At 40.2% G+C, this 27,290-nt stretch overlaps 15 protein-coding genes across 15 annotated transcripts; 8 read left to right on the forward strand and 7 right to left on the reverse strand.

The window, feature by feature from the left end:
- Window positions 1-716: 716 nt before the first annotated feature.
- On the forward strand, window positions 717-2,189 carry MCH5 (riboflavin transporter; the record flags this gene model as incomplete). The annotated part of the gene is made up of 1 exon (XM_022817937.1): window positions 717-2,189. One exon carries the CDS (start codon window positions 717-719, stop codon window positions 2,187-2,189), a length of 1,473 nt encoding a protein of 490 aa, XP_022674654.1.
- Window positions 2,190-2,427: 238 nt separating this feature from the next.
- RRG7 (Rrg7p) lies at window positions 2,428-3,135 on the reverse strand (the record flags this gene model as incomplete). Its single annotated transcript, XM_022817938.1, has 1 exon — window positions 2,428-3,135. One exon carries the CDS (start codon window positions 3,133-3,135, stop codon window positions 2,428-2,430), a length of 708 nt encoding a protein of 235 aa, XP_022674655.1.
- A 236-nt stretch (window positions 3,136-3,371) lies between these two features.
- On the forward strand, window positions 3,372-3,581 carry BIL1 (Bil1p; the record flags this gene model as incomplete). Its single annotated transcript, XM_022817939.1, has 1 exon — window positions 3,372-3,581. One exon carries the CDS (start codon window positions 3,372-3,374, stop codon window positions 3,579-3,581), a length of 210 nt encoding a protein of 69 aa, XP_022674656.1.
- Window positions 3,582-3,781: 200 nt separating this feature from the next.
- Window positions 3,782-5,245, forward strand: CUS1 (U2 snRNP complex subunit CUS1; the record flags this gene model as incomplete). The annotated part of the gene is made up of 1 exon (XM_022817940.1): window positions 3,782-5,245. One exon carries the CDS (start codon window positions 3,782-3,784, stop codon window positions 5,243-5,245), a length of 1,464 nt encoding a protein of 487 aa, XP_022674657.1.
- A 312-nt stretch (window positions 5,246-5,557) lies between these two features.
- On the forward strand, window positions 5,558-8,080 carry NAT1 (peptide alpha-N-acetyltransferase complex A subunit NAT1; the record flags this gene model as incomplete). The annotated part of the gene is made up of 1 exon (XM_022817942.1): window positions 5,558-8,080. One exon carries the CDS (start codon window positions 5,558-5,560, stop codon window positions 8,078-8,080), a length of 2,523 nt encoding a protein of 840 aa, XP_022674658.1.
- A 371-nt stretch (window positions 8,081-8,451) lies between these two features.
- Window positions 8,452-9,570, reverse strand: GAL7 (UDP-glucose:hexose-1-phosphate uridylyltransferase; the record flags this gene model as incomplete). The annotated part of the gene is made up of 1 exon (XM_022817943.1): window positions 8,452-9,570. The coding sequence occupies one exon, from the start codon at window positions 9,568-9,570 to the stop codon at window positions 8,452-8,454; it is 1,119 nt and encodes a 372-aa protein (XP_022674659.1).
- A 1,505-nt stretch (window positions 9,571-11,075) lies between these two features.
- GAL10 (bifunctional UDP-glucose 4-epimerase/aldose 1-epimerase) lies at window positions 11,076-13,151 on the reverse strand (the record flags this gene model as incomplete). Its single annotated transcript, XM_022817944.1, has 1 exon — window positions 11,076-13,151. One exon carries the CDS (start codon window positions 13,149-13,151, stop codon window positions 11,076-11,078), a length of 2,076 nt encoding a protein of 691 aa, XP_022674660.1.
- Window positions 13,152-14,742: 1,591 nt separating this feature from the next.
- Window positions 14,743-16,263, forward strand: GAL1 (galactokinase; the record flags this gene model as incomplete). The annotated part of the gene is made up of 1 exon (XM_022817945.1): window positions 14,743-16,263. The coding sequence occupies one exon, from the start codon at window positions 14,743-14,745 to the stop codon at window positions 16,261-16,263; it is 1,521 nt and encodes a 506-aa protein (XP_022674661.1).
- A 569-nt stretch (window positions 16,264-16,832) lies between these two features.
- KLMA_20334 (uncharacterized protein) lies at window positions 16,833-18,698 on the reverse strand (the record flags this gene model as incomplete). Its single annotated transcript, XM_022817946.1, has 1 exon — window positions 16,833-18,698. The coding sequence occupies one exon, from the start codon at window positions 18,696-18,698 to the stop codon at window positions 16,833-16,835; it is 1,866 nt and encodes a 621-aa protein (XP_022674662.1).
- A 1,594-nt stretch (window positions 18,699-20,292) lies between these two features.
- Window positions 20,293-20,721, forward strand: MRPL51 (mitochondrial 54S ribosomal protein mL43; the record flags this gene model as incomplete). The annotated part of the gene is made up of 1 exon (XM_022817947.1): window positions 20,293-20,721. The coding sequence occupies one exon, from the start codon at window positions 20,293-20,295 to the stop codon at window positions 20,719-20,721; it is 429 nt and encodes a 142-aa protein (XP_022674663.1).
- A 208-nt stretch (window positions 20,722-20,929) lies between these two features.
- Window positions 20,930-22,771, reverse strand: GCD2 (translation initiation factor eIF2B subunit delta; the record flags this gene model as incomplete). The annotated part of the gene is made up of 1 exon (XM_022817948.1): window positions 20,930-22,771. The coding sequence occupies one exon, from the start codon at window positions 22,769-22,771 to the stop codon at window positions 20,930-20,932; it is 1,842 nt and encodes a 613-aa protein (XP_022674664.1).
- A 344-nt stretch (window positions 22,772-23,115) lies between these two features.
- MRP13 (mitochondrial 37S ribosomal protein mS44 MRP13) lies at window positions 23,116-24,072 on the reverse strand (the record flags this gene model as incomplete). The annotated part of the gene is made up of 1 exon (XM_022817949.1): window positions 23,116-24,072. One exon carries the CDS (start codon window positions 24,070-24,072, stop codon window positions 23,116-23,118), a length of 957 nt encoding a protein of 318 aa, XP_022674665.1.
- Window positions 24,073-24,435: 363 nt separating this feature from the next.
- Window positions 24,436-24,933, forward strand: SNT309 (Snt309p; the record flags this gene model as incomplete). The annotated part of the gene is made up of 1 exon (XM_022817950.1): window positions 24,436-24,933. The coding sequence occupies one exon, from the start codon at window positions 24,436-24,438 to the stop codon at window positions 24,931-24,933; it is 498 nt and encodes a 165-aa protein (XP_022674666.1).
- A 132-nt stretch (window positions 24,934-25,065) lies between these two features.
- On the reverse strand, window positions 25,066-25,590 carry RPL11A (60S ribosomal protein uL5; the record flags this gene model as incomplete). Its single annotated transcript, XM_022817951.1, has 1 exon — window positions 25,066-25,590. One exon carries the CDS (start codon window positions 25,588-25,590, stop codon window positions 25,066-25,068), a length of 525 nt encoding a protein of 174 aa, XP_022674667.1.
- A 771-nt stretch (window positions 25,591-26,361) lies between these two features.
- Window positions 26,362-27,216, forward strand: PRE2 (proteasome core particle subunit beta 5; the record flags this gene model as incomplete). The annotated part of the gene is made up of 1 exon (XM_022817953.1): window positions 26,362-27,216. One exon carries the CDS (start codon window positions 26,362-26,364, stop codon window positions 27,214-27,216), a length of 855 nt encoding a protein of 284 aa, XP_022674668.1.
- Window positions 27,217-27,290: the final 74 nt, after the last annotated feature.

A 27,290-nucleotide genomic window follows, 5' to 3' on the forward strand; every position in this document is an offset into this window, starting at 1 on the left:
AACGAACGGGCTTTCGAAAAGATGAATCATTTGAACGTCACGCACGCACGCACGTCACGAGTTGTAGTGTTCAGGTGAGGGGTTTTTCAGAGGTTGGGGGTGGGAGGGTTGCTTGGTAGGGCCAGATTCCCGGGGGAAAAAGCACCTGGGTCCCCGGAGGAACAAGCACCAGATGTGATGTGTTCTGGCTTGGCTTGGCTTGGCTTGGCCTGGCCTGGTCAGGTCTGGACTTGTCTGTCTGGTGGTGGTGGTGGTGGTGGTAGTAGGTCACTACCCTCGTATAGAGCAGTAATGTAGAGTTAGTTGTGTTTCAATTGTACGAGATTTTTCTACCATTGTTTCGAAACGAAGCGAATTCCAGTTCTGGGCAGGGGCAGCGCAGTATGGAACTGGAACGGCGAATGTGCAGGGCTGTGGCCCTAAAGATCATCGTGAAGGACCCTCAACTGTGTGTGCGCTTTTAGTCTTCTTTCGAGCTGGAAAAAAAAAGAAACAGAAAATGTGTCAAAAAAATTCGGGAGTCGAACCCCGAGGACGAAAATCGAAAATTGACTTAAATAGAGAGCATGCGATGAGCTAGCCGGTCCAAGGTCAAGTCAAAAGAAGCAAGCAAACAAGCAAGCAAAGAAGCAAAGAAGCAAGCAGGTTTAGAACACATATTTTTAAGCTAGCAAGGAGTATTTGTGTGTTTGGGAGGTAGTCATCAAAATCGGATCATGGATACCGATCGCATTGAACAGCCCGACGTATTGTCGCCTCAGGCTTCGAGATCGCTGCTAATGCGTAAGAGTCAAGTAAAGCCAGATATCGAAAAGAATGATTTGTGTGACATTAACACGCATACAGAGCAGACCAGGCCTGTCAAGTCTGGGAAGAAGATGCCAAGTTTCATCGAGGACGATGGAATAGTGTATCCTGAGGGAGGCTTGAAGGCCTGGATTGTTATTTTCGGCTGCTTCTGCGGGTTTATTCCAGTTTTTGGTATGTTGAACACCATTGGTGTTATAGAAACATACGTGGGTAAGAACCAGCTTTCAGACGTCTCTTCTTCTACTGTGGGTTGGGTCTTTTCCATCTACTCGTTTGTGAACTTTGCGAGCTGTATCTTTTCCGGAACATATTTTGACAGAAACGGTGCGAAATTGCCATTGGTTGTTGGGTCTTTATTCCATGTGGGTGGGCTCTTCGGTATGGCCAATTCCACCAGGCTATGGCATTTCATCTTGTCCTTCTCCATTCTCACTGGTTTAGGTAACGGTATACTTATGAGTCCCTTGGTCAGCGTCCCCTCCCATTATTTCCTGGCCAGGAGAGGTACTGCTACCGCTGTGGCCACAACGGGTGGCTCCATTGGTGGTATCATGTATCCGCTTATATTGAGAAAGTTCTTTGCCATGCACCAGGGCTCGAGCGACTTTTACGGGTTCGTCTGGGGTATCAGGACTTTGGCTTTCATCAACATGTTTCTCTTGCTGATCGCCATGTCGCTTGCCAGAGAAAGGCTACCACACAAGGATTTGAGTGAGGAAGAAAAAGCTATTCCAGTCTGGAGGCGCATATTGAACACTTACTTCGTTCGCAGTTTTGATATCTTCGCCTTCAAAGAGTTGAAGTACGCCTTTTGTGTTTTTGGGACGCTATTCGGTGAGATTAGTATAATCACTGGTATCACATATTTCGGTTCATACGCAATGAAGCAGGGCATGAAGGAGTCTACCACATATCTATTGTTTATGGTCATCAACATTGCCGGTATTCCTGGTAGATGGTTGCCAGGAATCTTTAGCGATATTTTCGGTAGATTCAATGTGGCCATATTCACTCTTTCTATACTCACACTCTTGACATTCGTCATGTGGCTACCATTCGCAAACTCCGAAGGCGTTTTGTTCGCTTTCAGTGCTCTCTATGGGTTCTTTTCTGGTAGTATTTTCAGCATTCTTCCAGTTTGCTGCGGCCAAATCTCGAAAACAGAGGAATTCGGAAGAAGATATTCTACAATGTACTTCGTTGTTGCCTTTGGTACGTTGGTCGCAGTTCCTATATCTGGTGCCATCATTGGTACAGACAAGAGCTCTGCAGGATACGACCACTATGTTATTTGGTGTGGTGTGACATCATTTGTGTCCGCATCATGCTACTTCATCTCTAAAACCATAGCTGTTGGCTTCAACAGAAGCAGGTTCTAAATCGTTTATGAAATGCAAACAAAACCTAATTAATACATTTAATGCACAATTTTGGAATTGGATAATAAACTCGGAATACTTTAATTAAATTCACCCTCTAGTAATTTTCAGAGGAGAAGAGGCAATTTTAATGCCATAATATATTATATACATTACGTAAAACTTCATATAGAAGTTCTTATAAACAAGATAAATTTCAAAATAGCTCTCGCCATTCTAAAAGAGATATTCGGACGTTTCACAGTTCGTTTTTGTTTATCGCTTCGTAAGCCCTTAACTTCAACCACTCTTTTATTCCACAATTGGCAAGCAATTTTGAAGCATAATCATTCTCGTAATACTGCAGTAATTTTCCCGAATTCTCCACGTCAAAGTTCCCATTGCCAAGCGCTGAAATCATCTCCACTCTGGTAAATATCATCGGTATTTGCGCCTCGTTAAAAAGTGTAATTCCGTCCTTTGTAAATAAAGTTGGTGCGCTCATTATCATTATACTAGAACTACGCTTCGAAAGCGGCACTTGCATCGCAAATACCCCAATAAGCTCCCTCACTTGCCGTCCTGTTATTTTTTCCGAGTTAAATGCCTTGCACTGAACATAACAATCCAAATACTTACTTGGTTTGACACGATGTCTCCATGGCTTTATCGTGGTGTTGTTAACTTTGATTCTTTTCGGTAACTCTTCGAAGTGAATATGCCTATCGACCTCTGTAATTATAGGAGTAACATCCCAGCGACCTCTTATATCTACACCACCATCGTATGATCCACCGACAACCTGCATATGCTCCATTCGTAATTTTTCCATCAATTCTCGCATCACAGTAAGTTCATACAGTGTACCTTGAAACACGGTAGAATTGGCAATTCCTTCATTTGCTACTATGTATCGCTGTATCGTATCTTTCGGAAAGCTACCTTTCAACAACCCTTTCCAACTCATCCTAGCCGCTCCAGGTATATAAATCAACCCTGATAGCTCAACGTGTCTTGTATGATGTTGTTCTTTTCTTTGTATCGGCAGTTCCGATGAGCTTGCCCAAAGAGTTTCAAAAAATCCATGCCTCTCATACGTATTGAAGTATCATTATATTCACAACACACACATATATTCAGATTTAAGGCGAAGTGCTGCCATATCAAGTAGCGCATCATCTACACCATACCAACTGAAAATAAATGTCTACACAACCCATAATTACGAGTAACTCGAAAGATTCCAAGGATTCAAGCGAGCATCCAACCAGTGATGTCCCTACAGTATTCGATGTTGCATCAGATATCCAACAAAGCTTACAAGACCTTCTTCGAAAGGTGAATGAGGATGATGCAGTGTTTAATAAATCTGTGAACTCAATTTACGATAAATTGAAAAAGATGGAAGAGTAACCACTTCCTCTCGCTTACTGTTGTAGGTTAAACTGTGTACATACTATATATTTTGCTGTATAATACAAATTTCATTTAGAACATTATATGATGATAGAACAAAAAGTGAAGTTATTTAAGCGAAGCCTGATGAGCAAACTCTTTGAGAGAACCACAGTAGACCCAGAAGACTAGTCTCGAGTGATATTGTGGCTAGAAGCATGGCAAAGAAGTCTAAAAATCATAGGAGGCGTTCCAAGCACCAACAAGCTACGCAAGTGAATGAGGAAGCTGAGAAAAAGAAGAAGCTTGCAAGTCTATTAGATCAAGCAGAAGCTCAAAATCAAGATAAGGATACAATTAGAAACCTGGATCCAATAGACATTAAAGATGAGACACTTAATAAAGTGATACAGAAGTTTACTTTATCGGCGGAAGATTCGCGACAAAAACCCATCGTCATACGTACGATTAAGGATACCAATGACAAAGAGGAAAGAGAAGAGGATGATACTGCATCTCATCTAGAGGACGACGAGGACTTTGAAGAGAGACAACCAATATCGAAGAGACAGCAACGGATATCTAATAAACCTAGTATTGCAATATTGAAAGCTTCAGTGCCGTACCCAGAACTTATAGAATGGTTTGATTGTGATGCAGAATGGCCGTTTTTCAATGCTGCTATCAAGACTTCACACAACGTGGTAGGTGTTCCAAAACACTGGCAAATGAAGAGAGGGTACTTATCAGGGAGGTCTGTTTTGGAGAGGAGACCCTTTGAATTGCCAGAAATTATAAAGCAAACTGATATAGAAACTATGAGAGAGGCCATCCCTCAAGGGAACGAGAATGGAACCGACAATAAAAAATTGAAGGAAATAGCCAGAGCACGGGTGCAGCCAAAGTTAGGAACTCTAGACTTAGACTACAAAAGATTATACGACGCATTTTTCACTTTAGGTAAAAATTGGAAACCGGAATTACTCCCTTTTGGTGATTTATATTACGAGAATAGACAGTTAGAGGCAGAGCTAGAATGGAAGAAGATAAAGTCAAAATATAGGCCGGGATTCCTATCCGAGGAATTAAGAGAAGCTTTGCAGCTACAAGAGGGAATGCTTCCCCCCTGGTGTCATGAAATGAATAAGTTAGGATTACCAAAATCTTACCCCGATATGAAAGTTTGTGGCATTAATTGGGATATATCTAATTTAAGCAGCTCACAATATGGATATTGGCCAGGAGATAAGAGCTTGGAAAAAAGCAAAAAGAACCTATTCGGATCTTTGGTTTCCTTTGACGAATTGGAGCATGGTGATATTAATGTAGATTGGAATAATTCATACTCTTCTGACAATGACGAAGATGATGAAGATGGAGAGGATGGAGTAGATAATCTTGCATCTACAAATGATGGGGCTTCATTTGAAGTAGATGAAACTCCAAAGGAAGTCCTTGCCAATATTGCAGATGACCCTGCCAAGAGTTATAAGTACGATGAGAATAAGCCACTATTCACTGTTTTGTCGGAATCAAAGTCTTATGAAGTAGATGGCTCAGATATATCAGGTCTTACGCGGACGTACGATACTTCACATAAGCGTTCAAAACCCGATGATCAGAATGACACTAAGGAATCTAAGAAACAAAAACTGGAGGAAGAACCTGATTTCAGATTCTGAAATTCTCTGAATTATAATATATGTAATATACTATTTCTGTAATATTTAGTAACAGTGGATGACCGGTGGCCAATGCCTTAAAACTCAATACATTAAACTCTCAGTTTTCTCTGTATGATATAGTCATTTAGTTGAGCAAATCAAACCCATACATCCTTTCATTAATAGTCGGTTTGAAAAATTTACAATAATCTTCAAGGTCATGAAGAATGAAAGAATGTAGTTCCGGCCAGAGAAAGAAGGTCATACGAATCTGTTATTCCTTCATATCTGACATTGACAGGCTCCAGACCAGTGTCGATAGGAATTGTCATGTATAAGAAAAAGGTACCCTCTCGTGGTGTGCCTGCACTAGGCATGGGTAGATCCAAATATGATAACAATATGTTGGAGGCCCTTCAAATGTACGAGTCTAAGAACTACAAAAAGTCATTGAAGATGTTGGATGCTATATTGAAGAAAAACAGCAGCCATATTGACTCTTTAATTTTGAAAGGTCTCAACTTGCAGTTTTGTGGTACTCCGGAGGAGGCATCCAGTTATATTGAAAAAGCGTTATCTAAAATAGATGGCACCGTGGTGAGCCCAATTGGTGGGCATTTGTTGGGTATATACTATAGACAAGTGAAGAATTATGCCGATGCTGTTAAGTGGTTCAAAGCTGCCCTTGAAAATGGCTCGACTAATACTCAGATATACAGAGATTTGGCCACATTACAATCACAGATCCATGATTTTAAAGGTGCTTTAGAATCAAGAAAGATGTACTGGGAAAACTATAGGGGATACCGTGCCAACTGGACATCTTTGGCTGTTGCGCATGATTTGAATGGAAACCTACAAGAAGCAGTTAATCTCTTATCCAAGTTTGAAGAACTTGCAGCAGGTAAGTTAGGTGAACCGGAAATGTACGAAAATAGCGAGTGCGCCATGTACAAAAACGACATCATGTACAGACAAGCCGGTAACGACAAGCAAGCTCTAGAGCTGACATTAAAGAAGTTAGAGGATATTTACGATGATGTCTATGATAAGTATGGTTGGTTGGAAAGAAAAGCTTCTATATTGATGAAACTTGGACAAACGAAAGAAGCTTCTTTAGTTTACAGACAATTAATAAAGAGGAATCCTGACAACTTCAGGTACTACAAACTCTTGGAGGTTGCTCTTGGAACTCTTGGTAACGAAAAGTTGAGAATAGCTTTATATGAAAAGCTAGCCAAGTTTTACCCTAAGTCTGAGCCTCCAAAATTCATTCCTTTAACATTTATTAAAGATAAGGCCGTACTAACCGATAAGCTACAATCTTACATTCTCGGTCAATTAAATCGTTGTGTTCCTGCCACTTTCAACAATATAAAACCACTTTATAAGAAAGAAGGTATTGCAGATATTGTGGAGTCTATCGTGTTGCCTTACTACGAAGGACTATCTTCAACTGACCAACCATTGCAATACGTGTGGAGTACTTACTTCTTGGCTTTGCATTACCTACACAGGAAACAATTTGAGGTAGCAAATAACTACGCTGATAAGGCTTTAGCACATACTCCAACTCTTGTTGAGCTATATATATTAAAGGCGAGAGTGATGAAACACTTGGGTTTGTTGGAAGAGGCTGCCGAAATAATGAATAATGGTCGTAAATTGGACCTGCAAGATAGATTCATTAATGCGAAGACCGTCAAGTATTTATTAAGAGCAGATAATAATGACGAGGCTACAGAAATTGTTTCTTTATTCACCAAGAATGACCATACTCAAAATGGTGTTCCAGACTTACATTTATTGGAAGCCTCCTGGTTCATTATCGAACAAGCTGAAAGTTTCTATAGATCATTTAAGAAGGCTACTAAGGAACTCGATGCTTTAAAATCCGTTGATGTTGAGTCGATTGCAGATGAAGAAGCAGTCGCTGAACACGATAAGAGTTTAAAAGAGGCCGAGTTCAATGCCAAATTGTACGAAGGTCTTGCATTAAAGCGTTTCATGGCAATTCCTAAGATCTATAAACAATTTGACGATGATCAATTGGATTTCCATTCCTACTGTATGAGAAAAGGTACACCTAGAGCATACCTTGAAATGTTACAATGGGGCAATAGTCTATTCACATTGCCTATGTTTGTAAGAGCTATGGAAGGTGCATCAAAAATTTCCTTCAGGCGTTTTGATTTAATGCAAACTTTGGGATCTTCAGATACTGCGGAAAAGGCGGATACCAGTTCTAAGAAGAAGAATAACAAAAAAGCAAAGAAGGAAGCTGCTGCTTTGAACAAGAAAAAAGAGGAATTAAAGTCGAAGTACCAAGCATATACAGATGATAAAGATGCATTTGGAGAAGCTTTATTGGACGATCCAAAACCATTAGAATTATTTGACAAGGAATTCATGACACTATACACATCACATGTCACTGATGCAACGAGGAGACACTTACTCGAGTTTGAGTTTAACTTGAGGACGGGCAAACTCGCTTTAGCACTTGGAGCTTTGATTAAGTATGTAAAAAGGTATGGGAAAACCTCGGTCGCAGCAAGTATGGCTCTCGTCTTGTCTGAAAACACCAAGGATTCGTACCCACATGACGCAATTGCAAAGAAGGTCGCATTAAAGGGCCTTGAGAAGGAGTTCCCTGAATTACTTGAGGAATCAGACCATAAACTTGAACTAGTTAAAGAGAAGTTTGGATTTTCTCTACCATCATTATTAATTCTTTATCATCATGCAGGTGATGAATCGCTTCACTCTGAAGAGATCAAAGAAGAAATTATGAGCGTTCTGAAAAATGAAGAACCAGTTGTACAACACAACATTCTCGAATATGAGTTTTAAATGTAGACAAATAGCAAAGTGTCTGTCTCTGTGTCATCTGATTAGTTAAAAATTAAGTCGAACTATTATATTAATTAGAAAAGTATTAAATAAAATGAAATATATCAAGAGAAACGATTGCTTGTGATGACAATGTTCTCTCATCCCTATTATAAGTATGAATTTTATTCCCTCATAAAACCCTGATGTCCCTCAGTCGTCATTTCATTCTATGTGTGTAATGTTTTTTAATACCTTTTGGTAGGTTTTTTTAGTATATTTTTCTCAGGTGGTATTAAGGTGCAGCCAGGTTGGCCTGTCTGGTCTCATGTCTCATTAGCGCATATTCATCGATGATTAGTTGGTTGGCATCTTTAGAAAGCTGGATATCATTATTTTTTCTGTTCCTGTTCTTCTCTTTCAAGCTTCTTTAGATAATGTTCCTCGCCATCCAAGACCTTTAATCTGTCTGTTGCTTGTTCTGGGGTCAAGTCTCTTTGAGGTTCACCTAATAGTTCGAAACCGACCAAAAACTTTCTAACAGTAGCAGATCTCAATAATGGAGGGTAGAAATGCATATGGAACCAGGCATTCTTCAATTCTTCTTCAGAAGCATTCAAAGGAGCTTGGTGGATACCCATAGAGTATGGGAAGCTTGTTTCGAATAAGTTATCGTATCTAATAGTCAAGTTTCTGATTGTTGCAGCTAAGTCTTCTCTTTCTTTATCTGTGAATTGTTTCAAGGATGGAATACGGCGCTTGGAGACTACCATTGTTTCAAATGGCCATACAGCCCAGTATGGAACAACCACCAAGAATGAATCATTTTCGTAAACAATTCTCTCTTTCTCACGTTCTTCCAAGGTCACGTAGTCCTGTAGCAAATGGGTACCGTTCTTAGCCTCATACTTCGCGAAACTAACAAATTCCTTTGCTGGTTCGTTTGGAACAGAATCTAAGCACCAAGCTTGGCCGTGAGGATGTAGGTTGGAACATCCCATGGCAGTACCCTTATTCTCGAAGATTTGCAAGTACTTGAATGGCTTGTGCTCTTCCTTGGCCTCCTTTTCCAGCTTCAAGTACAAGTCAGTCCAGGCAGAAACGACGTTGGTGATGTCCTTTGGACTCATTTGTGGAAGACTTAGGCTATGGTTTGGAGAGAAACAAATCACAAAACAATTACCTTTCACACCTTTCAACTGGAACAACCTTTGCTTCAATGGATCATTTCCGTTGACAGAGGCATCTGGCTCTGGCTGCTCGAGCTTAACTGCTGCGTAGTCGTTCTGGAATATGTACGTGGAGGTATACTTTGGGTTTTCCCCACCAGTAGCTCTTGTATTTCCGGGGCACAAGTAACATTTTGGATCGTACTCTGGGGCATCGTTCTTACCAGGCTTTTCTTGCTGTCCCAACCATGGTCTCTTGGCTCTATGAGGTGAGACTAAAACCCACGAATCCGTCAATGGATTGTAACGGGCGTGCGAGTGATCTGTTAAATCAAAAGACATTTCTATTTTATTGTATGTTTTTGTTCTTGGCTATACTATGCTATGCAATGTTATACTTTGCTGTGCTTTGTTTAAGTATTGTCTACCTAAAAAAACACTGCTCGAGTAAGCAAGCGACAGAGAAAGTTTTCAAAAGAACCTGGATTCAGTTTCCATGTCATGGTAATTTATACAAATTTATAACTTAACAAAACATTATATTGCACCGTATTCTTGAATTCGCATTTGTGTGTTCACTTTCGGTATCTGCTGTCACACGTTCTTCACATCCAGTATTATCTACAAGCTTCTAATAGAAAAATACAACATTATACATAGTGCACAGTTTCCAGCCTAGGGCCTTGTGCTAGTAGCAGTAGCGAAAACTACGTATGCGATACGATAGCCCGTCCGCCAGCCAGCCAGCCAACTGATGGTAATGTGATATATGAGCCAGTGCCAGAGTTGTGTGGGGGCCGTTGTAGTTTCAGCTGTAAGCTGGACTCATCGCATGGTTTCGGGCCGGAGCGTTCCGGGCGGTGGACCAAGGATCGGAACACTGCCTTCCGGGCCACCGTGGACCGCAGTGCGCCGAAAACGGTATGTAGTTTTTTTTGTTTTTGTTTTTTTTTTTGTTCTCGCTATGCTTTAGTTTTCTTTTTTCCCGGAATGAACTTTTTCCGTTTCTTCCTGCTCTTCCTTTTTCCGTGTTTCCCCGCACGGACGTAATTCTTAATTGGGCTTCAATCACGTGGCACATTCGGGCTCCGTTTTTGTTTTTCCGTCCGAACAATAACAACCTCTTTGCATTGCGTTGTGCATTACTTTTCTTGCATAAATCGATCGACAGGTTGAAGCAATAAACGGTTCAATGGTGCCGAGTAAAAAGTCGGGGAGGATTCAAGAATAAGTGATGAAGAAATATATAGTTGATTAAATTGTATCCGTATATTGTATTACACTAAGTGAAGAAATGCTAAAGATTATTATGTCTAGTTTAATATTAAATGTGTTTTTTACTTAATATATGAGTTCAGAAAGCAGAACAGACATAATAGCATATAATAACGCTAATGATGGCAGTGAAAGGAAGAAAGAAAAAAAATAAAGAGGACAACAACACAAGCACCGCTGTCATAAGAAGAGTAAATTTAAAAAGCAAATGCCAATTCAGCCGGCGAAAGAGAACACTATGAAATCCAGTGCGGTGCTTTTTAATTAATATTAATATTATTATTATTATTATTTTCAAAACCAAATAATATGGCTTCCAGCAGTCCATGCATACGTTGCTGCCATCTTTTCTTTTTTATAATTGTAGTTTTTTTTTTATTGGGGTAAAAGGGATTTTAAGGTTTGTTATTTCATTAAAGCGAAACCATCAAACGTAAGGAGCGGATTGCGGTTTCGTGGTGGGGTCATGACAAGTAAATCAAATTCGAATCATATCATCGGGTTAAGTTAAAGTTTAATACTTTTTTTCTTTTCAAAAGTGGTCAACTTTGCTCGGTTCCATTTGGTTTCCCTTACAAATCCTTGAAAGTGTATGAAAACTTGTGAGCGTAGGTTTCACCTGGTGGTAGAATGACCGAAGACTTCCATTGTGGGTTGTTGACGGCATCGATGTATCTACCGGGCTCGCAACAGATACCAGCTCTCTTTTCGTACTTGTCCTTGACATCAACGTAGTCACCAGTGTAAACTTGGAAGGTTGGTTCAGTAGTAGCGACCTCCAAAGCCAACTTTGCCTCGTCATTTGATAGCTTGAATACAGGGGTCAATGGGGAAGATCTTGTATCCAAATTGGCTGGTAATCCGCTGATGAAGTCGAAGTCCAAAGCTGGACCAGTTTCAGTCAAGACTGTTGGTTCGTCCTTGAAAGTAGCCACTTCCTTGTATTGCTTAGTGTTACCGGTTGGCAACAAATCTTCAGTGACTTCCAAACCTGTGTTGTCGATCAATTGCAACTTGGAGCCCTTGATGGTAGGCGAATTGAACTTGTTCAAGTTGAAGTATGTGTGGTTGGTGATGTTTGCTGGGGTTGGGACCTTACCCAAGTTCTTGGATTCGATCTCGGTGGTTAAAGTCTTGTTTTCGCTATCGACTCTGTACTTGACGATGGTGTACAATGGTGCTGGGAATTCAGAGTCCTCTTCGTCCACGTATAAGAAGTCAGCGGTCCAGACGTGTGGTTCTGGGTTCTTTACAATTGGACCCAAGAACTTCTTGGTGTGGTAGCTGTTCTTACCCGAGTGGCAGACATTTGCGCTATCAGCAGAAACGGTCAATTGGGTCTTCTTGCCATCAATTTCAAACGAGCCCTTGGCAATTCTGTTTGCGTATGGACCAACGATGGCACCGAAGAATGGGTTGCTTGGGTCCTTGTATTCATCCTCGCTGTCCAAAGATGCCACTACGGAGCAACCATTGACGACGATATCGACGATGGTGGCACCGAGGTTGGCGACCTTGACTTCGAATGGAGTGCCTTTACCCAAGGAGATGACTCTTGAAGAGTAATCGTCTGGTTTGCCAAAGAACTGGGCATCGACACCCTTAATTTGGTAACCGAATGGATTGTCCTGGGTCCACTTCCATAAGTCGATGCAAGCCCTTGCAACGTCTAGTTCTGTTTGCCATTTCAACTCGTTTGTAGCACGGTCACACTTTGCCGTCAAATTCAACACATCACCGTCACGTCTTCCGGTGACCTCGTACAAGAAGTCGAAGCCGATGGCATCGCAGAAGGCACGGTACATTTGGAAGACGGTGGTACCGTGACCAGTACCCAAGTTCCATTCTCTACAAGTACCAGGGTTTTCTTCTAGGTACTTCAAAGCGGCCAGATGGCCCTTGGCCAAGTCCACCACATGGATGTAGTCTCTGATTGGCGTACCGTCAACGGTGTCATAGTCGTTACCGAACACGTACAACTTTTCTCTTCTACCAATGGCAACCTGGGCCATGTATGGCAACAAGTTGTTTGGGATACCCAAAGGATCCTCACCAATGACACCCGATGGGTGAGCACCGATAGGGTTGAAGTATCTTAGAATGGCAAACGAGAAGCTCTTGTCTGAGAAGTGCAAGTCTCTCATCATATCTTCAATAGCCAACTTGGTCTTACCGTATGGGTTTGTTGGTCCTGTTGGGCACTCCTCAGGGATAGGAATCATATTCTCGAATCTTGTGGCATCACCGTACACTGTAGCCGACGAAGAGAACACCAACTTCTTCACACCGTGCGTCTGCATGCTGTTCAAAAGATTCAAAGTACCAACGATGTTGTTATGGTAGTATGTCAATGGGATTTCCGTACTTTCACCCACAGCCTTCAAACCAGCAAAGTGAAGAACCGAGTCGATCTTGTACTCGTCGAACAACTTGTCCAAAGCCTTACCGTCGCACAAGTCGATCTTGGCGAACTTGATCTCTTTGCCTGTTAAAAGCTCCATACGAGAAATCGACTCATAGTTCGAGTTGCACAAATTGTCCACCACAATGCACTTGTAACCAGCGTCGCATAGCTCCACCACTGTGTGAGAACCAATGTAACCGGCACCACCAGTGACTAGGCAGTACTTCTCTTGATCCTGTGACATTTCTTGATTGTTCTTGATGTTTTTTTTGGTTTTTTCTAGTTTGCTTGGAATCCTATACTTTTAGGGTCTCCAGACTATTACTATTTTACCTTTTGGTTGTTATAGACAAACAAACTAACCAGACATATATACATATATATATATATATACACTTTCAAATGGACATACACACGAATAATAATAATAGTAATAACAACACTCTCTCCAAACTGAAACACAACACACTTATTTATACAACGTGCCCGAATCGAAAGTGTTTCTGAAGACTTCTAAGAACCGGCTGACAAGATTCAGGCAACTCCTTATATACTGTGTATATCTGACACTGCAAAGGCAGAGCGAGCCAACTATCATATGCTTAGCTGCCTATACTTCGGGGCACACACATACACATTGCCATATGCCAGCTTGCGTAAGCAAGGAACGGATGGAGTGCCAATCATCCATCCATCAATCACATTCACAACAGAAAAGCTTGCTAATGTGCCACTACTACTACTGTTCTTGCGCGTTTCGGCGCACAGTGCCCAGTGGCCAGGCGTAAAGAAACGCTGGTACCACACCAGCAAGCAGCACCACAGGTGCTGCTAGAAGCGAAGCCTGGAATTGGGATGCCTTGAGTGAGAATACCTGGAAACCCGGGGCAGAGAGAGGGGGGGAGAAACGGTTTCTTGCGCGGGCTTTTCTGGGTGGTTTAGGTATGTGTTTTGGTTTCTTTGTTTTTGGTTTTGGTTTTGGTTTTTGGTTTGGTTTTCCGGAAGGCAGTGGGCCGCGCGCGGGGTGGAGTGCACCGGGTGCGCACGGACCATACCTGTCCGAACCCGGGGAGTACGCGGCCGAATTTGATCACGTGTACGCGGAACACAGTGGGCCGTCCCCGCATGCCATTGTTCCAGCTGGCGATCGGCTGGGGTTAGTTAGTACAGTCTAGTACAGTCTAGTACCGGCTTGCTACTGCTTTCCTACGCCGCGCCGCGCCGCCACATCCTGGAATAATCCCATCCCATCCCACCTTGTATATCGCGGCGAGCGGTGGTGGTGCTCATGAGATTATTTTTATTATACTTACTTTACGTTACCTTAGTGTTTTTTTTTGTTTTTTTTTTTTTTCTCTTCTGTAGCTCCCCTTCTACTATGCGGCATGCGCTCTGTGCCGTGCTGTAATGTAAGTTTTGTGATTATTGACTGATTCTTTGGAGGGCCCCACTGTTTTTTAATTTGTTCTTTTTTTCGTCATATCACTTTTTAAAGGTACAAGGTTTCTTTGTAAAATGGGCAGCGCAAAAGATATAAAAGACATGGGTGTTTGAGCATTGGGACATGGAGACCGGGAGTGGGATCATGACGGGATTTGACATGTGCTGTTGTCAGTTGTGTTATTTTTAAGGGGAGAACTTCAGAAACAGAAAATAGACACTTAGTCATATCAAACTGTCAAACAAGAAGAGACACATACACACATTTTCTCAGAAGCGTGTCTAGTGTGCTACCCTAAAAAAAATCAAATCAAAAATTAAAATAGAAATAGAATAGCGTTTCTACTATAATTTGCTGTTGTTGTTATTATTATTATACCTATTAACTAGCTAATATGTCCGTTCCAATTGTGCCCATTGATTTCTCGGAGGTTCCAGCGTTGGAACAGTTGAAGAAGGAGTTTGTGGAGGCATATGGTGCTGATGAGTCGAGAAGCATTTTCATTTCGAGGTCGCCAGGTAGAGTGAACTTGATCGGTGAGCACATCGATTACTGCCAGTTTTCTGTGTTGCCTATGGCCATCGAGAACGATTTGAAGTTGGCTTTCCGTTTGAGCGATGCTAGCGAGAACCCATCGATCACCTTGACAAACTACGACTCGAACTTCGCCAAGCGTAAGTTCGACTTGCCCTTGGACGGGTCGCTCATTGAGATTGACCCTTCAGTCAGTGACTGGTCCAATTACTTCAAGTGCGGTCTCTTGGTTGCACAAGAGTTTTTGAAGAAAAAATACAAGTTCGAGGGCCCTATCAAGGGTATGGAAATTTACGTGAAGGGTAACATTCCTACCGGTGGTGGTTTGTCCTCCAGTGCAGCCTTCATCTGCGCTGTGTCGCTTGCCGTCATTTACTCAAACATCCCAGAAGGTACGCCTATCTTGAAGGATGAGTTGACCAAGATCACCGCAGTCGCTGAACACCATGTTGGTGTCAACAACGGTGGTATGGACCAAGCCGCTTCTATCTGCGGTAAGGACGGCCATGCCCTCTACGTCGAGTTCAAGCCTCAATTGAAGGCTACGCCTTTCAAGTTCCCAGATGGCTTGCCTATCTCGTTCTTGATCGCTAACACTTTGGTCGTGTCCAACAAGGCCGAAACAGGCCCAGTTAACTACAACTTGAGAGTCGTCGAGGTCACGGTTGCTGCCAACGTCTTGGCTCAGAAGTACGGCGTCACTTTGGAAACCGAGGGTAACTTGGGTAAAGGAACGCTAAGAAACTTTATGGACGCATACTACATGAAGTACGACCCATCGTGCCACAAGCCTTGGGACGGCGATATCGAAACCGGTGTCGAGAGATTGACCAAGATGATCGAGTTGGTCGATGAAACTTTGGACCAAAACGGTTATACTCTGGACCAAGCGGTCGAACTGTGTGGCTGCGAATCCATCTCCCAGTTCACCGACTTGTACTTGACAAACTTCCCAGTTCGTTTCCAAAAATTAAAGCTATTCCAACGTGCTAAGCACGTCTACACCGAGGCATTGAGAGTCCTAAAAGCTTTGATAATGTTCCAAAAGGGTGAATCGAACTTCTTTGAAGAATTCGGTAAGTTAATGAACGAATCACAACAATCTTGTGACAAACTATACCAATGTTCGTGCCCAGAAACTGATCTCATCTGCGATATCGCTTTGAAGAACGGTTCTTTCGGTTCTCGTTTGACCGGTGCCGGCTGGGGTGGCTGTACAGTCCACTTGTGCTCCACTGACACCGTGGAGTCAGTCAAGAATGCCTTGATCAAGAACTACTATAACGTCAAATACCCTAATCTAACGCCAGAGCAATTGAGCGAAGCTATTATCGTTTCCAAACCTCGTGTCGGTAGTGTTCTTTACAAAGAAAAGTCGTGAGTTTGAATATCTTCTTTCTTTCTCCCTCCCTATATTTTCTCTCTACCGCACACTGCGTTACGGACTTCATGACATAAAAATTTAAACAAACAACTAACTACTCCATTTCAATGATTATTATGATTTTAATGTATACAGAAGAAATTGTTTAATAAACGAAACGATACGAATCAAAATGAGCTTTCAATAGTTTTTTTTTTAGCCCATCCAATACAATTTATCTAGCATTCCGCCTCCCCTCTCTTAAAACCTAACACAGACATTTTTGTCTTTGTATTGACGTATAGAATTTAAGCAATAAAAAAATATTTTTACTCCCTTTGCAATTTTGTTCCTCTTATTTGACATTCATCAATTTATTTCTGATGTCGTTATTTTTCCAATAGTTTGTTTCATATTAAAAAAATTAAACGTCAATTATTAAACTAAAAACAATAAAAGAAAAACTACAAAATTAGTTAGATAAGTGCATATTAGAAAACCAAACCAAATTAGTTTGGTTTGATCACGGAAAAACGAGAAAAAACAATCAATTAGTATTAGTATTAGTATTAGTATTAAATCTTTTTTTAAAAGCGAACTTTATAACCCCCTGGGGGAACTGTCTGTGGGTCAACCCAATAAAACTTCTCAAAAAGGTCTTCGATGTTGTCCATCATATACTTGACTTCCATTACGGCGAACTCTTTCAATGTATTATAAGGTCTTTTCTTGTCGTCATACCCAATAACTTGTTGATACATTTCTTCGGCAAATACCTTCCTTTCTCCGAAAAGGATATTAGTAGCATTTCTCATGCATTTTTTACCAGAGACATATCCGACCATGTGTGACCTTATTCTTGACTCGTGTTGTTTGAAAGGGTTTGGTTTAATACCCTTAGCAAGCTTGTTTGGTAAAGTGTCATCATTTGCAATGTAATCGAGTCCGTCGAAGATGAAGTCTAGAATACCTTTCATTTCTGCACTGGTAATAAAATGACACCATCTTGGGTTTCCCGTACTATCGTCTAACTTCATGTCGTTTACCATCTTAGCCCTGTATCTTGCTCCACTTTCAATGGGTCCAAAACTGTTAGGACGAACAATTCTTGACACTATGTTGAAATAGTACTGGGTTTTAGAGAAATTTACGTCACAATCCAAAGATTCAGGTACAAACTCAAGCTTTATATGTGGACCCACTTGAGTCTTCAACAATTTCCAATATGATCTGAAAGTCGAGATGTTTGGATCACCCTGCAATCTGATCTGTTGATCAATACTGCTCAAAATGTTCTCATAATATTGATGGTCATACCGAATAGTTACATCTTGAAAGTTCGTTGGAAGAGGACTATTAGGAGGGAAATACCAATCCATAATAGTGTTTCTAATAAACCCTCCATGGAAACTGACATTGACAACATTGTCCTCTGAGCGTATACCAAATTCGAATTTGGGACACCTTCTTTCAGGTCTAAAGTAGAGTTCAGATTTTTTCCTGGGCGCAGGCTTAAAAACACACTTCTTATCTTTCATGGACTGAGACTCTAAGGGCAGAGAAAGCGAAGAGTTAGACGACATTGAAGATGAAGAAGTTTTCCTTTGTTTAATTTTTGGTGACTCTTTAAAGGTTTTCTTCAAGGGTGATAATGGGAATATATTATTCAGGTAGAGGTCATTCATATTAGCATCATTATTCAACTGAAAAGCAGGGGATGTGTTGAAACCAAAATCAACATTAAGTTTAGCTTGCTGTGACTGCATGCTATTATTGGTAATACCAACACCGTTATTTTGAACAATGTGTTGCTTGTTGTGGAAGCTCAAAGGGTTATTTCTAGGGGAGTTTGCTCTAGAGTTTATTGGCGTAACAGTATCAGAGACGAAACTTTCCCTTCTTCCATCAAAAATATCGTTGTTTAAATTCATTAACGACTGGCTTGACTCCTCATTCGTTCTCACAAAATGTCCTTCTTTGGCAAGGAAATGAACGGCTTTTTGTTTAAAATTATTCTTTGGGTTATTATTAGTGTTATTAGTGTTATTAGTGTTATTAGTGTTATTAGTATTAGTATTAGCATTATTATTGATGCCATTTGGTAGTATTAGCTCTTCATTAAGGGAGCAGTCATTTGCCAAAAAGTTTTCGGCCACATATGTAAATTGCGGCGTAGGGGTCTCTGTGGTAGTGGAGTAATCAATATCCTTATTCATTGGCGTATCACTTAGTAGGTCAGAAATTGAACCTAAAGGTGGTTCGCTTCCTGACGACATCTTGGGTGCCAATTGGAACGGCGTTCCTAATTGATCGCCAAAGCCAAGATATCGATCAACACTGTTAAGCCCCGGCCGGTTATTTGGCTCATGATTGAAATTGAAAAAGGCATTTAATTCCATGTCCAAATTAGGTTGTGAATCTAAATCATCTGATAAATCGAGATACTCTTCCATGTTTAAACTTTTTTGTTAAATTATACTACCTGCAGGAATGTGTCAAAAAAAGTTTTGTGTAAGAGCGACAGAATGATTAAGTAATCAAAGAATAAAAAAAACTTGTCTGGGGAGAGACTTCTCAAATTAAAGTGGAGAAAAAAGGAAATATAACGAGCGACTAAATTTATTCCAATATTATGATCCGTGTTTGGAAGACCGACTAGTTATTGGACAGGGGAAAGCAAAAAAAAATCAGAACAAAACAGCTAGGGAACAAGCAAAATGATTGACGTAAAGTTGGATTTCTTTAGAAATTATAGCAAATAAAGTTTTCCAAAGTGTTTCGTTGGAAAACGTGTGAACTAATGAATGAAATAAAAAATTCTGGGCAGGTAGTTTGAAAAAAAACCTAGTAACAAAAATTGGTATAATGAGTGTAATATTTTTAGTTGATTTTAGCAGTTCCAATTGGTAGATAATAGTGTAAATAGACCAATTTGAATATAAAAATCTATCACCTTGATGAACAGATATGAAGAATTACGAAACCGATTTAGTTCAGAGTTGTTTTAAAACTTACATTTCTCCCCTTCTTATATAAGGAACCCTACTCTTTTGACACGCTGGGTAATACAGAAAAATCAAAGGTCCACAATATATCGCAAACAAAACAACACTACGGTTAAATCGTTTGTTATACTCATTCCCACCTGGTCAACCTGTTAGCCAAAAGCATCCTACCCACGAAACGCTTTAGTCGCTCCCCTAACAATTTCTAAGAAACGGACCAGAACATTACCGCTCATACTTAGGGTGGTGTTCTTTTTTTTTTTTTCTTTTAATTTTTAAGGGTCGACTGGACAAAAATGCACGGAGATGCATAATTGAATAATTCAAAGTACAGAAAACCCTGTAGAAACCTGCGCGTAAAAGAAAGATTTACATTTCATTTCTAAGTGTTCATATGCTCAGGTATGTCATGTTACAATAATTATATCGCCCACTTATACTACTTAGTACAGACAGGCCGCATCTCTCATACACGAGGGCTTAGTCCAAAGAGTGGGGGTGATCGTTTAATGGATTCATTTTCTACCTCATACTACAGAAACAATGGAGAAAAGTGTCTTGCATTTGCATATACATTTTGCCTTGAACGTTTACATAACACACATTATTATATGATGTCAGGTTTACGAGGCTTAACTAATAAAGAAAAAGTAAAGATATACATTCTCTTGCCATAGGAAAGAATTTACCTCTGTGCCTCCTTAAAAGTTCAACTGAATTTGGGTTTAGCGCTCTTTAAAGATTTTTTAGAAAGGCTGTAAATTTTACTGGTTTACTTTACCAGGAATATATCCTTCTTTTTTTAACGTCTTAGCACTTCATTTATGCTAAGATAATATGAAAGGCCAAGAATATAAGTATCACGTGACCAAACATGGATATCAACATTTTTCTTCAAAAAAAAATATCGATGAAAAATGAGGTTGGTTAATCCAAATGGAACAAACTACAACTATAGATGGCTCGTTGATAAATAAGTGTATTGCTAGTGTTATAACTCACCTCACTCAGTAATAAACAACACTAAGAATTAAAGCAAAAGATGGTTGTTAAAGTTTTGAAGCAAACTTCCATTGCAAGAAATGGTGTAGGTGCGTTTATTCTACCTTGTAAAAAGATCACTCTTCAATACTGCAACTGGGGTGGGTCATCGCAGGGCCTAAGGGACTTCCTAACTTCTAAAAGAATGATACAATGGGCGGAGAAGTACCCTCAAATACAGTTTGAAATAGTTAGAAAGTCTGGACACCCGGTTATCAAAGGTGACTATATTAATGGTCGTGAGAAAGCTATCTGTGTGAAAAACCTCAATATCGACAACGTTGAGAATAAGTTAAAGCTTATCAGAGACTCTTCAGGCGAACAACTACGTCATAGGACTAAGAATGATAATGTGGAAACTATGAATGACAGTGTCAGAGGTATATGGTCTCCATTACATGTCGACCCTTCTGTAAGACACAGAGTTTAATCTAAAAGTTATAAGCGTATATATTCTCGCTTCTGGAAAAGCTCACTACCCTCCTCACTTGTAAATAACAATGTGTCATTCGCGCTATAAGGTAAATAGATACTATAATAAAAAAATTGATTTCGAAAGGAATAACGTTAAGCCTGAATCTATAACAATTATACTCTATATTATATGTTTACTATGCGATGGGTTTGTTGGGTTTTCATTAGGCAGAACCTTTATATTCTCTAAGAACAACTGGCACAGATGATGGAGGTAAGGAACCGAACTCAGTAATGATCTTCTTGATATAGTCTGGTGGTGTAAGGTCGTACATGATATTGAAGATGTTTAAGTTTGGTTGTTTTTCCCAGTCAGCTAGTATCGGCTTATGCTTATTGCTCTTTGTATCGTCAACAGATTCTGTGTTAGCCGAACCACTTCCTGATTTATTCTTTTGCTTTGTGTTATTTTCTACCTCCTTTTGAACTGATTCACGCTCTTTGATAAATTGTTGCAATAAGAATCCCTGGTTACTATGTCTCTGTACAGGATTAGCAGAATCAATAATGACCAAGTCGTTTGGATCAGCGAGTTCATTAGAAGTGACACTATCAAGCTGCACTCTTTGAGAGAATTTTAAGGACTCGCAACAAACAAGAACTGGGATATTTCTTCTGTTAGCTAGCATGGCGATCTGAGCAGTTCCAACTCTAGAGTATAAGAACCCATTAGATAAGATGGAATGTGCACCAAGGAAAACGTATTTGATATCCATATTGAACACAGTCCCTAAAGCTGTAATAGGAACGTACAAAACATCTAATCCGTGATTCTTTAAAGACTCCGCCATCTTACGACCCTCGAATAATGGCCTGCTGTCAACAATCACAATTTGGAACTTTTTACCGAGGTTGATAGCGTTATGTAAGAATAAATCGGTTAAAACTTTAGAACAACCGTAGGTTAAAATTGTACTACCCTCTTCAATGTGTTGCGAGGCAGTTTCAATAATTAATTGATCAGCCAGTTCTACCTTTTCACGTGCAAATAGAGCAATCTTGTCACATAATTCTTCCTTTGCTTTAGAGTCCGATGTGGAAGGATCAATCAAAGATATCTCTTGCTTTAACCATCTGATGGCATTACCCATGGTCACACTCAAAGGTCTCGACTTCTTTAAAAAGTCTATCTGGTGAGATAAATAACTGGTCAAATTACGTGAGAGTGTAGTCCCTTCCGGCGTCTTATAATCCTTAATAACTGCTTCGAAAGCTTCCATCATAGCGATACAACGAGGAATAGACCCTATAATTTTGTATAGAGCATAATCTAAAGTCAAAGAACTTATTGCAGGGTGAAGCATATCACGGTTAGCAATCAATTCCTTCACAGATGCAAGTGACTGTTGACTGGTAAATTGGGACGCTATTGTATTTGGTATAATGGAAGAAGTTCCTGGTACAAGGGTCGATGACTCGTCCAATGACAAAGAGTTTAGCATTTGTTGAGCTTCATAATCTTCACTATGTGCCAAAGATTGCAAGTTTGTGTTACTACCAGATAGACCAGCACTCAATTGTGATCCTGAGGTTGGTTGAGATGATGCTGCTGCTAAAGTAGTAGATAACATTGGCAATACCAAACCCATGGCTGTAATCTTTGAAGCGCCAAGAGAAGTGATAACACTCAAAAGTGCTAGTAACGAAGTTCTTCTTTCTTCAGTTGTCTCTAGATGGCCGAATAGAGTGGACTTTTTGTCATTGTGCTTTACGACTTCAACTGACTTATTCTTCTTAGCAGCTAACAGTTCTCTTTGTTGTTGCTTCTTTTCACGTTTGGCTGCAGCCTGTTGTTGCTGCTTTTCAAGAGAAATACCAATGGATTGCTTATTTGCAGCCCGCTTGGCAGCCTTTTCCTTTTTCTTTAGCTCCTTCAATTCTTTGTTGGTCAAAGCCTTACCTGAAGTTGAGCTTACGGTGGTCTTCTGATTTACGGCCTTTTCTGCATTTGTTTCAACCTTAACTGGCTCTTTTGGCTCCTTTGACTCCACAGCACCTTCTGACATGGCCGTTGGTGTTTTTATTTGCTCTAGGATACGTGCTTTCGGTTAGAAACTGAAATGTAATATCAATATCGAATATGATATAGATTTGACCCATGCCATCAGCATTGATGATACATTCAATTACTTTCAATGAAATTAAAAAAAAAAAATCGTGAAGGGTGATTTTTTTTTTTGAGAGTTCAGAGATGGGATTGGCAGCGGAGACTAAAATTCAGAAAGAAGTCTGCATATACAATCTTTGAGCTCATCATGGCATGAACTTAAGTTGACATTTACATCAATTATTATATTTTTTTTATATACATGAATTTTTATAATGAGTAAAAGACATTACTTTTTCAAAGTTATTTGTCTTCTTCCTTAGGTTGTTCTTCCTCTTGAGGTTCGGACTCTTTCTCATTCTTGCATTTCTCATAAAAGGAAAGATATCTATCATAAGGGTCAGTCTTATCTGCCTGCTTCAATGCTAATTGGTAGTTTTCTACAAATTTGCTTACTTCAACTGGCGAAGATGATCCGTAACGTAGAATAGTTCTGCTTAACAAGTAATTTGATCTGTTCTTGGCTAGATACACGTTCAGTTGACTTGCGCTGGCTTGTTGTACGTCAATGGATTGAAGAATAACCTCTGATGTCTTGCAAAATCTTGGTAGCTTCTCCACAGTGGCGCCTTGTTGATGTGCTAGTGCTCCGATCAGTTCTTTGGCCAACCCGGTAGTATCTTCTTTTTTAGTTACGGTAGATGATAACTTCTTCAAGCCGCTTGCCACCATACTCGAATCCTTTACATTTTTGAACTCATTTCTATGCAATTGACACATTAACACGCTGTTAAACCACACATCAACATCGAAAGCGTCCATCTGCTTGGATTTCACAAAAAATGGCTGTAATTGATATAGAAGATTTAGGGTGGAGCGTAGAGAATCAAATCTGAATGTAGATGCTAAGAGAGCATTTTGTAGATGAGTCGAGTTGAAATAGCCCCAAAATTCCTTTCTTCTAGGTGTAATATTCCTCCATTCCCGCATGAATGACTCTAATTCTTGTGCTGATGATGTATTGAAGATAATATCATTGTATACTGAAGCACCTGGAACATGAACAGGCTCTCTTGGCTGAATTGGACGCTTAGTTTCTGGATCAATCAAGTCCATGGCTAGTAATTTGTTTGCATTCTTCTTACGGTAGATAAATGGTCTCAAGTTCTTTGGAGTTTTGACAAAGCGCAAGAAATCATCAAAGATTTGGCGCGATTCAACGCCAGATGATACTGAACGTGTGAAAACTCTGGAGTACATCTATGCGATTCTTTAGTTTTCTGAATCCCACCACAGTTAAACTGACAGTTAGACAAAAGTATGCAGCCTCAGGTTTCCGAATTGTACTATAGCGTTAAATAATCAGTTCTTCCATAGCTATTCAATATTGAAAAATCTGAAATTTTTCAGTGAATAGAAAAAACATCAACATCGTATACAATGACATACAATGAAATAGTATTCAATTATTTGGTATGTGCTTTTAATTTACATTGTCATCAAATCTGAATCCTGCGGCAGTAAAGAAATACCGGAAAACGCTACTATTGCTGCTAGCGGAAACAAGCGTCAATACACCGAATTTTGTTACAATTAAATCGTTTTTCCATATCAAAAGGGAGGATGAAAGACGAAGAGTTGTCATACGATGAATATTTGCAGAAGATCATCACAGAAACATCTAAAGGGTACGGATCTGAAGACACTATACACCCAGAGGTCAATAAAATAATATCGAAATCACCTAAACTAAGGGAATCACTACTTGAGCCGTACAATATATACGAAGAACTGGCCGGGGAGGCCGATGCATGGAGGGAAAAGGTTTGGACGCAGAAGCAGAAGCCATCTCCGGAGATTGAATATGCATACCTTAAGCACCAGGAACTTGCGCTAGAGAGACTAATATCAAAAACTTTACCTAAACAACTTGCATTAAGGAACGAGTTTCTTCGAACAGGCGTGCTACAGGCTGAGAATGCTGTTACTACTCAGGAACAGCAACTCAGACAGCTTGAACAACACAGAGCTGCCATGGAGGCATCTCAACAACAACAACTGGATTTGTTGCACGACCGCTGGCGGGAGACGTTGAATGAGAATCTAAAAAGTACGCTATAACGATACTATAACATATCCTTGATATTCAGTACACATACAATTTTTTTACGTACATATACTTTTATACAAATATATTACCAGTTGTGATTAGTAGAGTGCATAAGAAAACGAGACAGAAGTGGTTTCGAAAGCTTATTTGTCCAAAACTTCAGCATCGTATCTTTGCTTGAACCAAGCAATGGTGTCTTCCTTGGAGGTCTTGTGGGAGTTACCAATCTTAGATTGACATCTCTTTCTTCTGGTAACTCTAGCACCTGGTCTACCCATGACGACGTAGAAGTCCATACCGTAAATACCGATACCTGGGTCGTACTTGATACCCAAATCGATGTGTTCTTGGATACCGAAACCGAAGTTACCGGTAGCAGAGAAGTTTCTGTTTCTCAATTGGTATTCCTTGACCTTCAAACCTCTTTCCAAGATTTCTTCAGCCTTTGGACCACGGACAGTGACGTGGACAGCAATCTTTTCGTTTCTTCTGATACCGAAAGTTCTGACAGTGTATCTAGCCTTGGAGTGGACTGGAGTTTGACCAGACAATTGTTCCAAGACCTTGGAAGCTCTGGTCAATCTGTCACCAGATTCACCAACAGAAATGTTCAAGACCAATTTCTCGATCTTCAATTCACGCATAGGGTTTTGAGCTTTGGAAGACATCTTGGGCTTTGGTTTGCGAGTTGACGTACGGAGGACTTTGAACTGAATCAAACAGCAACTATAACTATATCTACTATCTAATGCCTATAATAACTTGTATGTTGAAGTTCTTGAAAAACCATCAAAGGTTTTTTTTTCTTCACTATGGATGATGCGCAATGGGAATGGCCCAGAGTACAAACCGTGAGAGTAACAGGTTGGGTTCATCGAAATTTTTCACACATATCACTATCAACGAGCCTGCAAACCAATTCAGCGGAGTCGTGCCTCGTGACCACTGCTCATCTCGCGCGGGAGTTCTTTAGCTGTAAGAGCTTCTCTGCGACTCCTACATCGACGTTTCTTTTTCTTATTATTGTGCTGAAAATCATAAAATATGTTGTTATATTTCCTTATATGGAATTTATTCAAAAACATTTGATCATGTGACCATACAACCCACACACCAATTCATTTAAAAAAAACTACAAAATGCACGGATGCAAAATCCGAAACAGTCCAGGAAAGCAAAATTATTTTTTAAAAAAAAAAGATTGCATATCACGTGCACATATCTTTCCCTCATCCTCCTTTGATAGTTTTAAGAATTTCGCATGGTAAACGTTATTATAATAATCAACCCCAATTACAATATGAGTGGCAAACCTAGGGAAAAGGAAGAAGAGAGACAGCTAGAAATTGGATTTCAGGTGGATAGATATTTATCACAACTACGTGGAAGAACTCTATTTGGCTACTGAAAGATTAAGCAGCAAAGGAAAATAAATCATAATGCAAGCTATAGCAGACCAGTTCAGCAGTTCTAGTGTTTTCGCTGAACTTAACGATGAACAGACCTTGAAGGAGAATTTTGTGCTGGGAGACTCTCAATTCAAGCAATTGGCACCTAGTCTATCTATGCCTCCTATTAGCACGCCTCAGGAGTTTTTGAGGGCGCATACGGATGATTCTAAAAACCCAGATTGTAAGATTAAGATTGCGCATGGTACTACGACATTGGCTTTCCGTTTCCAAGGAGGGATCATTGTGGCAGTAGATTCCCGTGCCACCGCTGGACAGTGGATTGCATCACAAACCGTGAAGAAAGTGATTGAAATCAATCCATTTTTGCTCGGAACAATGGCTGGTGGTGCCGCAGACTGTCAGTTTTGGGAGACATGGTTAGGGTCTCAGTGCCGTTTGCACGAACTAAGAGAAAAGGAAAGGATTTCTGTTGCGGCAGCATCCAAGATTTTAAGCAATTTGGTTTACGAGTACAAAGGTGCTGGTTTGTCCATGGGTACAATGATCTGTGGTTATACGAAAAAAGAAGGTCCAACTATCTATTACGTTGATTCAGATGGAACAAGACTACAAGGCGATTTGTTCTGTGTGGGTTCTGGTCAAACTTTCGCGTACGGTGTGCTAGACGCAAACTACAAGTGGGATCTAACGGTGGAGGATGCACTATATCTAGGAAAACGTTCTATTCTAGCAGCCGCTCATCGTGATGCATACTCCGGTGGTTCGGTAAATCTATATCACGTTACAGAAGATGGCTGGGTCTATCATGGCAACCATAACGTGGATACACTATTTTGGGAGATAAAAGAGAAGGAGCAATCATTTAATAATGTCGTAGGTTAACTTAAGAAGTGATTAGGTTATATTTCATTTTGTAAACTTAAGTACTCAAAAGTATTTCCATCCAGTAGACGGTC

The sequence above is a fragment of the Kluyveromyces marxianus genome, chromosome 2 (assembly GCF_001417885.1).
Source record: "Kluyveromyces marxianus DMKU3-1042 DNA, complete genome, chromosome 2".
Taxonomy (NCBI): Eukaryota; Fungi; Ascomycota; class Saccharomycetes; order Saccharomycetales; family Saccharomycetaceae; genus Kluyveromyces; species Kluyveromyces marxianus.